At 32.7% G+C, this 12,842-nt stretch overlaps 1 protein-coding gene across 6 annotated transcripts in view; it reads left to right on the top strand.

Annotated features, from left to right (window-relative positions):
• Nucleotides 1-12,626, top strand: part of Tmem196 (transmembrane protein 196) — a 94,174-nt gene extending 81,548 nt beyond the window's left edge. For 4 of the 6 annotated variants that reach the window (XM_060388301.1, XM_021664724.2, XM_060388304.1 and 1 more), the window contains 4 exons: nt 2,646-2,702; nt 6,214-6,468; nt 7,617-7,690; nt 9,994-12,626. In XM_060388301.1, coding sequence (XP_060244284.1) covers nt 2,646-2,702; nt 6,214-6,468; nt 7,617-7,690; nt 9,994-10,000 — 393 coding nt within the window. In that variant the 3' untranslated portion in view covers nt 10,001-12,626. The remainder of the gene's footprint in view (nt 1-2,645; nt 2,703-6,213; nt 6,469-7,616; nt 7,691-9,993) is intronic. The other 2 variants (XM_021664723.2, XM_021664726.2) reach the window with 1 other exon arrangement.
• The last annotated feature ends 216 nt before the right edge of the window (nt 12,627-12,842 follow it).

The raw sequence follows: 12,842 nt of genomic DNA on the forward strand, positions 1-12,842 counted from the left end.
TATCCCTGATCTCTCCAACACTTTAAACATGAATGGATGTTGGATTTTGTCAAATGCTTTTTAAGCATCTAGGGAGATTATCATTTTTTTCTTTCAGTTTGTTTATATGATGGATCACATTGATCAGGGATACAAGGCACATACCTAAACATAGTAAAGGCAATTATAAGCAAATTAACAACACTTAATAAAGACTTAAACTGAATGTGTGATGGGTAACTTCCATGTGTGAGTGTTAGTAAGATTAGTAATATAATTTCTCTGGGCTTCTAATTCTCTAAACCTTTATCTGTAAACTACCAAGACTAACTAGAATAGATCATTTGTGAAATTTTCTTCCAGTACCATGGCTTTCTGTAAATAAAGATTGACACTAGAATCAAGGGTTTGTTACTTTGCTGGAGGGATGTTCTTCTTCATAAATTATGAAGGCTAAGTTTAAGTCAAGATTTCTTCAGTTGTGCTTTAGATTTCCATTATGTTACCCTAACCAAAATAACTTACAGAAGGTTTTTTAAAAATACTCAACTCAAAGTCAATAGAAAAATGTTACCTAACATCTCTCATACTATACATTCTCCCTCCCCAAGTTCTAAGTTCCATCCCAGTGAAGTGATACAATGGGAAGAAGCAATTTCCTACATCTAGATGCCCCAACCAAGTGGATGAAGTGGAGAATGCTGCTTACGCTGTTTGTGTCCTTTGAGCTTTGTTGTAAATAAATAATGTCTGTATATATAGATTTTAACACAAGCCAAGGAACACGAAACTGTGCTACTACCAAAATTATTTCAAAAATGAATTTGTGGTGAGTTGACTTCCAGGTTAAATAACATATTAGTGAAACTTAAAGACAAGTCCATGCTTAGGTTTTAATCTGAAGCTTGAGGAAGTAAAAGGGAGATAATTTGTCCAGGCTGGAATTGCTTGAGCACAACCTTGAAGCGCATGGAAGTGAAACAGTAGAAAAGATTCCACAAAATGCAAAGGTATATTTTGGTTCTTGACATTGGTTCCATACTTAGAAAATATTTCTTACTCCTCTGAATTTATGCAAATATATTAAGTTGTCTTCTGTGGCATTTGCAAAAATTTGTACATATAAATACTCAAAGTACTCCATGTTAATTTTTTATATGATGCTTGGAAAGATCATTTAACTTCTTTGATTAAATAAAGGACCCTTATCATTTCCCCAGTAATTTGAAAGGTTGTATAAGATATTTACCAAGTTCTGTGTCCTGTGTTCACTAACCTCTCTTGCTACATGCTACACGGTCTGTTAGTTTGAAGGAACTCTCATGCTTTCTAATGGGAGACTACCTTCACAGCAACTTCACTTACCCATTGTTTTTTCAATATATTCCTCACATGCATATTATCTCAGAGAAGTCTTAGGATGTTTGGTATGTATTTTTAAAAATGTATCCAGATACAAAATACTTACTTGAAACTAGTTTGTTTGCTATGATTTGAAATTTTTATTACATTTATTTAGATTGTTATGAGTGTGTGAGTGTCTTTATGTGTGTGTCTGCATGTGTATGTATGTATGTGTGTTTATACATGTGGCTATCAGATAACAATCTGCAGGAGTTTGTTCTTTCCTTCTACCATGTAAGTCAGAGAAATTGAACTCAGATTGTCAGGTATTGTGGCAAGAACCTTACTCACTGTCTCATCTTATTGGCATAAGATAAAAACAAAAGAATAGAGGCCAGTAGAACTTACTCTGCATTTAAAAAATTTTTTAAATCAAATGAAAGCAGGTTTTTCTTTTAGCAAATTTGAAAGCCATCAGTTTTCTTATTATTTATTAATGAATTAATTATTTTAACTACATGGTTAGGCCAAGTCAAGTATGAACAAATTTGCATTCAAACAGCCAAAATATTTCTATCCAAATTAAATTCTTGACTATTTTACAATACAAAGTATTTTTATCATGGATGGATAATGGTTTGACAAAGCAGCTCTGTGACCCATTTTTTGTTTATATGAAATCATATGCTATCAGAAGTTTCATTTGTCTGGGTTCTTTGGAATGTTCACAGAGACAATCTTTCTGTCATAATGATGTAGTTGTCTCAAAATGAGACATAGAATAATGCCTATATGGAAGATGATCTCCTTCTTTGTTGTCTTATCTTTTTATTGTGGTTATCTTCCTTATTCATAAAATAATATATTGATTTCTAAGTGCTTACTGTTAATGAATGTAATATAACACATTTGTCTCTGAGAAAATTGAAAAGAAAATAACGGTAAAATGAAACAAGAGTAGCAAAATTCTAGTTCCTTTGCTTCACGTATTTCCAACTGATAAGCTGGTTTAAGTTTTATGTAAGTCTCACAATTACCCTTTCCAAAAAAAATATTTTAGCCTTTGATATCCTACAACAAGGTTTGGTTTTGTGGGTTTTTTGTTTTGTTTTGGTCTTGGTTTTGGGTTTTTTGTTGTTGTTGTTGTTGTTGTTGTTGTTGTTTTGGGTTTTTTTTTTTTTTTTTTTTTTTGGTTTTGATGGGAATCTGAAAACATGTGAACTCCTTAGGAGCAAATGTCAAGAATGGATTATAACAAGTTAAAAACCTAGGATTCTCCTCTTTATGTTAATACAATACTTCTTTCTTTCTTTCTTTTGCAGTTTCTTCTTTGTGGCATATGTGGAATTCTGTGTGCCAAAAAAAAATCAGGACTTATTGTAAGTTTTTGCCTTGGTTTTATACTACATTGAAGGGTTTGAGATCCAATCATTCAAAATAGAAATGATGTCTAGAGACTTCTGTCTACTTAATGCTGCTAATTTAGAATTAAAGGGAAACTAAGAAGCTAATCCTGACCTTATTGCTTTAAAGAAACCTATCAAGAATATTAGAGATAAGAAAAAACACCAAAGTCCTTGAAAAGCTCTGCTACACTCTTTAAATACATGAATATTCAAACTTTAATGTTTACTATAAAGGGGAGTCTATACAGTTTTCCATTTAGAGACTCCCAAGCAATCCCCTGGGTCCTTCACGTAGCAAATAAAGGTAAAACCTACTCTGTGGGATATAGATCTGAGCCTAAGGATTATTGTTTGTTTGTTTTTTTTTAACTGGGAAGCAAATTTTGCAAAGTACCAAGATAGATGTGGTGCTATAGATACATTTAGTTCTTTAAGATTTATTTAATTCATTTTTATTATTGTATGTACACATTTAATCTTTTTCAGATGTTTTATTGTGCTATCACAGGATTTTGGAATAGACAGCATGCTCCCTGTTAACTCTGATATAAGCTGACGGGAGCCCTACTTGCTAAAATGTAGACTCCCTTTGCCTTCTTGACATTTCATGAGAGTTAAAAAAAATGGAAGAGGAAAAGACTCCACCCAGCAGGGTATCGAAGCAGTTGCAGAGATTCACAGCCAAACTTTGGGCAGTGCACAGGGAGTCTTATGGAAGAAGGGAGATATAAAAGGACATGGAGGGGACAGGAGCCTACAAGGAGACCAAAAAAGCCAAAAAAAAAAAAAAAAAAAAAAAAAAAAAAAAAAAAAAAAAGATGGGCCCAGAGAGAGACTGCAGAGACTGCTGCACGCATAAGAGAAGACGTGGCTGCCCTGGCTTAGATGTAGCCCTTAGAAAGCTCAGTCTCCATGTGGGTTCCTTGTAAGGGGAGAACAGACAGTCTCTGACATAAACTCTGTTGCCTGCTCCTTGATCACTTCTCCCTGGTGGGGCAACCTAGCCAGTCCACAGAGGAAGAGGATACAGGTAGTCCTTATGGGACCTGATAGGCTAGGGTCAGACAGTAGCAGAGGAGGACATCCCCTATCAGTGGACTAGGGAAGAGGAATAAGGGAGGAATAAAGAGGGAGGATGGGACTGGGAGGAGATGAGGGAGTGGGCTATATTATAACTGAGATACAAAATGAATAAATTGTAAATGATAAATAACAATAATAAATCTTTTAAAAAGAAAAAAATGGAAGAGACATGGTTTATGTTCCTGAATACTATAGAAAAGATCGTAATCCTTTACACATTAGTAAACTTAATTACTTGAAGACCCTGAAGAATGTTCTTTGAGCTCAGGAAAAGGTTTCTTATGATAAGTCAGGCACAGAAGCAGAGCAGAAAGATCTTTCATCTTTCTCAAATGTCTCTTTGTGATGATCTCTGTTGAGGAAAGGTAGATAAAGCCTTCACTGTGACAATAATGTGTAATATAATTGTTAAACATTTGAAAGAAAAAGACCTTTGGGAAAATATGTTTGTATTTGTAGTTGGCATCTATGATTCTTCCATCACTCTGTAGGTATGGCTTTTATTATTTCTATACCTTTTAACTATCAATACATGTTATACTTGGATTGGAACAGCTTATTGAGAGAAGAAATTAAAAGAAGACAAAAAATAAATGGAAGGGACTTGGAGAAGGAAGGGGTATCATTTAATTTTTAAGGCACTGTGTGTCTTCACTGTTTTTCTAATTCCCTTTTAAGTTATAAAGGTAAAATTTTGAAACTACTATGTAAATGGTAAATGTAGTTACCATTAGACCATGCATTATATTTCTGTATTTTCTGAAGCTCATAAGTGACATGTAGCCCCAAGGATTTTATGCTGAACAGTAAATGTTTTACAACATGTCTTTTTTACTGATGCCTCATCGTTCTAGAATCTCTTGTGTAATGGTATTTAAATATTATATAATTAAGAACCTGGACGCTAATTCTAATATTTTAATTCATAGCTGATAATATTCTACCAACACATACGAATGGAGTATCATTTACTATTACAGACACTGAGAATAACATTAGCAGAGACATACATGTTTAGGTAAAAATAAATATTTACTTTTATAATAAAATTCAATCACTAGTTGAAGGCAAGAATGTGTAATCATTTAGTATTGTCTGTGAATGAGTAAACACCAAAACATATACTCAAGAAACAACACAGCAAATGAGTATCATTTAAAATAGGATGTAACTGGTTGATTCGACTTAAATTTTGAAATATATTTGCTACTATATGGGATAATTTTGTGATTTTGTAGTCAATTTTCAACATTATATTCAATCACATATACAAAAATTTTTTTGCTCTATCATCAGGTTTTCAGCTCTGATGATAAGCCCTGACATAAGCGCAATAAGGAAGGAAGAATTAAATTAGAGAAATAAAACAAAAGACTGTATTAGTAAAGAACTTTGCCGGTCAAGCTTTAATTAGTGTTCCTTTATGCATTCATTGCCTGGCCCTCTCCTGGAGCTTCATTCAAGGAAATTGCTAACCAGTACTACTTGGATAAAAGTTTCCTCCCTTTACTCCTAAATCAACTCCACCCCCATTTAATATTTGTAGCCTGATTTTTACTATGTGAGTTCTTTTTTTTTTCTATCATTTCAACAACTTAACACCAGACAGGAGGAAAATGATAGATGGTAAAGAGGGTGATGTTATCATTAGACTATTTTCTGCTGATTTAGGAGCAAGTTGAGTTGAGTTTCTTCAGGAAAATTTGCTCTTCAGCATCAGGAAATCTGATTTATTCCTCCTCCTCATTATTCTCCTCCTCCTTGTCCTTCTCCTCCTCCTTGTCCTCTTCCTCCTCTTCTTCTTCCCTTTAGTATGATGTTTTAAAAAACCGGAACCAATCGCAAATAACCAACAATCTGCTTCTCAGGGCACTAGGATTTATATACCCTCTGAATAGTCCCCAGAATTCCAAATGTCACACATACGCAGAAACTATCTGCAGGTGGCAAAACCATGCCTCTGCTGGAGCACGGGGCAAATCATAGTCAGCTGTCCTGAAGCAACGCCATAGTCTCACACCTGAGATTAAAATAAAAACATATTGTTATAATATTGCTGTGTTTTTAAAGAAACAAAAATTCCAAAATTCTAAACACAAATATTGACCATGTCATGCTTATATTTTAAAGCTCATTGCACTGAAGGGTATTAATACACAATTCCTCATGATGCCAAATGCATTCTAACTTAGTACCAGTAGATACTAGGTACTCAAAAAATACTTGTTGAACTCAACTGTTGACAGCAAACAATCTTATCTTATAGTTATCTTATAATGTACAAATAAACACTAAATTAAGTTATAAAACTGTTTACCATTCTTAGCCTGCAGTATTTTGAGACTCTATGTTCTGAATATCTCAGCCTTATCAATTTTAACACCCTCTTTCTTCTTCTCAGATGATACTTTTTTCAGCCTGCTGTATCTGTGGACTCATTGGAGGCATCCTGAATTTTCAGTTTCTTCGGGCAGTCACAAAAAAGACCTCATTCCTGTACCCACTGCATATTGCTTCCATGTCTTTGGCATGTATTGGCATTGGTGGCTGCACTATCTCCTCCTGGCTCACTTGTCGTCTAGCCAGTTATGAGCAAAGGAGGATGTTCTCAGAAAGGGAACATTCCCTTCATCACTCTCATGAAATGGCTGAGAAAGTAAGTTTTTTTTTTATCTTGCATCACACTGCTACCATGCAATAAGCCCTACAATTTCCAAGTGAATCAACTTGCAAGTTTAGATGGCAATTTGGGAAATCACATTTTCTAAGTTTGACCCTATTAGATTAAAAATAGGGTTTTTTAATTAGTTTTTTCTGCAATTCATAAGTACAAACATTTCAGCAGAATTTCATAGCCTTTGTCTATTTGAAAACACAGCTCCTAAAATAGCATTTTATAAAATATTAAACACCTTATAAATATGGATTTTTATGTATTACATTGAGGAAAAACATAAGCTAAATACAGCCTCCACTCAATAATGCCAGCTTTAGAAATCACATGAATTCTCTTTTCCAGTACATCCTTTGTACATATAAGTTGGTGCATTTGATTATGTAAATTGGATCCTCAAGCATAAAAGAGGCTCTTTAGTAAGGCAACAAAAAGCCTTGTCTATCGATGCAGATATTACAATCCATATAAAGCTTCGTTGAATTCTCATCTAAACTTCATGCATGTTTGGATAGGTTTGGCTCTATTTTACACAATGCTGCTTGAATAATTACTTCATGAAACTTATTTTAATAGAAAGTTATATTAGTTGCATTGTGGAACAAATAGTCTAGAAAGAACTGTGTGTGTTCCTTTTACATTTGGTACACATTTCTAAATTAAGTTTCTATTATTTCACCTACTGAGGAAAATAAACATCTGTAAAATCAACTCACTAAGATAGTGAGCAAATTATATTTTGATTATTCCTTGAAAAGAAAATTGTAAGATTATAGCACAAAAATCGTATTGAGTTGTGCATATTTCTTTATAATGTTACTTTAAGTTAATATTTATTTTGTACTTCATTTGTCTTTATTTTGTATATTATCTATACATAAGGAGAAGGGATTCTCATTAACTGTCCGAAGGAAGTAATTGTGGGCAGATTTGTACATGTCATTCAAAGTAAAAGAATTGACATTATAAATCAAAGGACTTACTAGTTTTAAAGCAGGTCATTAAATTGTTGCATTATTGCAAGTTGTGATAGCAGTTCCATTTTGTTCTGTTTTTATGCTAGTATTTTTTAGATTTTCTTTGCATATGTTTGTTCAATATTTATTGTATAATTGTTATATTTACATTAGAGATTGAGGGCTATTGAAATAACCGACTTGCCCAGCTGCCCGGCAGTGCCTCCAACTCCAGAGTTACCTACAAGGTATGCTGACTTCTAGGGAGTTACCATGTTGTAATGCTGCTACAGGAAGCACTGCCTTTAGTAGAAAGCCATGATGTCAGCATATCGGTCTTCGCTGATGTTATATGTTCCTCAAAGTATCACTTGCAGAAGGACTACTCTGAGGAGCAGACATAAGCCTACATGGCAGAATCTTATAGCTTCAAAGTTGGTTGAGTATTTTAAATATTCAGCCTGCCTCTAAGCATCCAAGCACAGTTCTGCTTGGATGATTCATAATTCCCTTTACACTCTGCTGCATCACAATTCTGACTCAGTATCATCATTCACAGATTAGAATTTTGCTTTTCATAATAGATGAGTCTGGATAAAGACAAACTGTATATTTCTGTCATGCCAAAATTGCATGAACAGATAGCCAAAGTTTAACATTAATATAGTAAAATGTCTGTATGGTGCGTTACTTTTGGTAAAATGGTCTGATATATACTACATTTCCAATTTATTGCATGTATTTCCAGTTGTGAACAATAAATATTCAAGGCTCTTGGTTTGGACAAGAATAGTAACTAGAAATGCAGAAAGTTACATTTGCAGCCTCTTTGAAGGAAGTGCACTTATTTATAAACATCTAAGTCTGTTCTTTGCCCAGATTAGAGGTATGGTCTTATTATATTGGAAATGCCAATTTGCAAATAAAATGATGAGACTCTTCCATTTAAAACTAACTTTCACTATTATTTTCTATCAGTAATTTTACTGTGTGTTTGAGTGAGTGTAATTAAGAAAATTATTTGAATGTATAAGATTTTAGAAAACATTTTTCTTATAATCTTACAACAAGATTAATAGTTTAGTTTTATTGGTTTTAGGCATTTTATAAAATTTGAATTCTTTTTAGGGAAAGAAAATGGCAGGTGAGATTCTTATTTCTATGTACTTACTAAGAAATTTTCTTTCTTTGCTAGCAGTATAAATAAGAAAATATGCTTCATTGAATTTTACAATGATAATTTAAGGAATTAAATTAAGAGTGTGGTTAAACTCTCTGTCAAGCAGTTTTTATAAAATTAACACCAGGCCAATGACCCCATGTTTTCAGGCCTGCTTTCACTGTGCTCATCCTTAGAAGTCTCCCTAATAGAGACAGGATAAAAATGGCTAGTAAGAAAAAGACTATGAAAACAGCTTTATTTGATATGTTTTTGCTGCCCTTTTGAAAGCCACCTTGTTGAAGTATAGAATTGTCAATCTTGAATAATAGATGATACTAATATGCTATCTATAATACAGTGTACTATGATAAATGTGGATGGGCCTCTGATCTCATGACTTCTCATTGTGTGATAAAAGGCTTAATAGCTGATAAACAGGGTCTAGGAATGTGAATTAGTTGGTGGAGTGTTTGCCTAGTATCTCGAACATCTTGTAGTTCAAGCATAGTGGCACATGCCTGGGTTTCTAAAACTCAGAAGGTAGAGGCCGTCCCAAGTATATAGTGTGTTTCTAACAAGCCTGGGCTACATAAAACCTTCTCTCAGAATCAACCAAAGAAGCAGAAAAATTGTCAAAAAACTATAGAATTCAAATCATCTAAAATTTATTTAGCTGTTTTCTGTAACTGCAAATGGAATTTATTATGTTGCTTTATTTCTCGAATCTGTATATTCATGTCTTCCCAAGCACATTTAAAAACATACTCCAAGTTTTTATTGTTGCTTTTTACTGTATAAGTGATAGTATTATTATAAACAATTTTCCTAGCTAGGCATGATGGTTTACCTAGAATCTCAATATTCAGGAGGCTGGGGCAGAAAAATTGCAAGTTTGAAGCAGCTTTGAGCTACACAAATTCAGCATCAGTCTGAGCTACATTTCTAGACCTTGTTTAAAACAAAATCAAACCTAAATACAACCAACATATTTCTCACTGAGAACATAAAGGCCCCATGTTCTTCTAAAACCTGTAAAACTTAGTTGATGTGCTTGGCAGAGAAGCCTGAATATTGGGAAAACTTGGTTATTTAGCCATCTTTTTTCTATGTTACTTCCTTCCAAAATAGAGTTGAAGAAAGGGGGAAAATTTAAGCATGTGGATAGAGAGTGAACTAATTTGTGTATATATGTCTGGGCTGTCACTTCAACATTTTCATGTGTACAAGATGCCATAAAATTTCATTTCATAAATCACAGCAATAATCTTGTCCTCTCCCCCTAAAAAAAAAAACATATTTTCATTGGCTTGTAAATTCTGTTTCTATTAAGTATATCAATGTCTTACTTTGAAAATGAGTTTTAATTATTTCATGTTATTTTCCTAACAGGAAATGACAGACATGAGCAATGGAGCAGCACAACTGATATTTAATGGACGAGTACAATCAATGTTTTAAAGAACTGAACATTTTCAGGTTGTTAATGAGGCAAGAAAGGTTGAAGACCTGGGCACTGCCATTAAAATCATGATTGCACTTGTGGCTATTTCTCCTGACCATCTCAATTATTCCTCCTCAGTTTTGCCTCTCTTACTCTTTTGCCTTTTCTAGAGGGATAAACTTACCAGAAATGTTGTAGCTTAGTCATCTCAGCTCAACTGTTCTGAAGAAGACTCTTCCAGAAAAATAGATGGAGCAGCAGTGATTAATACTGTACACAAACACCATTTGACTCGCATGAGCTTTAGAATTGTAATTGCATATTTTATGAATACTTAAAAAGTTAGCCCAACAAAAACTAACAATAACTTATTTATGTCTTTGTTTTGAAAGACAAATGACTTCAAGTATGCTAAAAAATCAAAACCTCAACAATGCCTTGTTACAACACTGTAATTAATTTCAATTTGTGAATAAACTATATTTCATAATTTATTTGTAAATTATAAAAACTACAGCATAAAAAGTGATTTTTAATGAGAGAAATAATATTAATCTGTATAATATTTTTGCACTTTCGAACAAGTGAACAATTATAAGTGAGTTTTATGTAAGGAAATAAGTGTTTTCATTATGCTGTGCATATGATCGGTATGTTCATGAATGAGTCTAAGAATAAAGTATTTGTGTATACATATACTGTAAATTCAAAAATGCACACAGCATATATTTATAGCTATATAAATGTAAATAGATACTAAGAAAGAAATTGTGATGGTATGAGGTTAGTCCACCAGCTATGAAAAGGTCATTGCTCAAGCTTTCTAAGCCCACAAGATTATATATTTAATTTCTATCTATCTGTCCATCTTATTCTTTTTCTTAAATTTATTGTGTGTAGACAAGTATTATGGCTGACATGTATGAAGATGAGTGCTGAATATTGAAGCATAAATATAAACTTCTTAGTTGTTGGATATTTTACAGTGATTATGGTTTGTGTAAAAGTAATTGTTAATTTTGACTTATAAATGTAAGTTCAATCATATAAATCTGTATTTATAAACAAGAATTATTACTGAGGATTGTTCCTGATATGTTTATTTCAAATAACTTTCAGCCAAATTAAACTCTGGCAAAGGGAAGTGATAACCTAAGTGAAGTTAACACTACCTTTGCTATACTTTATTTGTTTTATTTCCTTTGATGATTAACTTGATGGTCATATGTATATATTCAAAGCATCTGAAGGGGTTCTCAATATAAGAAAATTGATAGATAAACTTACATTCATATAGACAGACTCAATCCTTCTCTTCCACAATGGAATTTAAAATAGCAACAATATGAAGATATTTATAAAAGTTCATCTCTGATGACATACAAATTATTATTTTTAAATAAGTAACACTGCACTATATATTTTTATTTATTTCCAAAACTAAACAAATTTCAAATCATTTTATGAGCTGCTCAATCACAATTAAATTGATGTATTTAATGCTCAGTATGAGAATACGTTATAATCACAAGCAAGACAGGAGTTTTCCTTGTGCTAACAAAACAGCAATAATTTGGTCTAAGGGTACTATGAGCCTTTGACAAAGTATCATTCAACCTGTTAAGATGAACTCCTTAGAAAATTCTGGCTGAACAGAAATCAATAGCCTCTGCTTATTTTTGATGTAATTTTGAATTCCTCCTCACTCACTTGGATACTTTGTTGTCTGGTATAATACAAATAGTAATAGCTTCAATCTCAAAAAATGAATCAGCATCATCACTATTCATTTCATGCTGCACATAGGCATGATATTTGACACTACCATCTAAACTGAGAATTCTCTTGTATATCTACCAAATTTATGTTGGAGGTAGCAAACCAATGATATTTTTAAATTAGATAAAACCAATCTAATTTTTGGTAGCATTTCTCTGTAGACATATTGTAAAATACAGAATTAGAATACATCAACACATTTAATGCCTTTTGAATTTATTTATAAAATCACATATTAAAAGACCAAAGTAGGCTATCACTGCTTTGAAATAACACAGCTAAAAAGAGATACAATCACTACAGTTATTTAACTAGTTCACAGAGTGTATATAATCAATTATCTTTAAATATTAATTATTTAAACATCTTTAAATATTAATTATTTCAACCCTGTGATTTCTTAGCTCAAATTGGAGTGATTTACTTCGGGTAAGAGGTGATTCTTGAGGTAAGTGGGGGAAGTTAAGAAGATATTATTCAAGCAATTGAAAGTTTAATTTTGACAACCAACTAACAAGGAATCGAAATCATGAGTGCCTACATCATAGTTTAAGTATACACCTACTCTTGAGGAAATATAATATGATACTAAATTAGAAAAGTATATGTGAAACTGGTATGGCGTATACTTTAAATACAAAAAGAAAAAGCTCCCCATTTTTGGAAATTGAAAAATATATTTATGTGTGTATATGTATGTGATATATACACATCTGTTTTTGAAGTGGAACATTGTATGATGACTCCTGATATTTATGTAATAAAACTGTATGCTTTGAAACTAGAAAGCCTGTGAGTCTTGTTCTTTTTATAGCACAAAAATGGTTTCTTTCAATAATTATGCAAAGAAACTGCTATTCTGACACTGTCAAAGAGGCAAATACCTGTGAATATGGAAGAAGGGAATCAGAGCCAGAGAACAATGGAATTCAGGAGGGTGATTATTTTACATAGAAAAGACTAGAAAATATTCATATGCAGAGAGGTTGAAGACATTGAAGAAACAGAAAAAAAGGAA

The sequence above is a fragment of the Meriones unguiculatus genome, chromosome 7, assembly GCF_030254825.1.
Source record: "Meriones unguiculatus strain TT.TT164.6M chromosome 7, Bangor_MerUng_6.1, whole genome shotgun sequence".
Lineage (NCBI taxonomy): Eukaryota > Metazoa > Chordata > Mammalia > Rodentia > Muridae > Meriones > Meriones unguiculatus.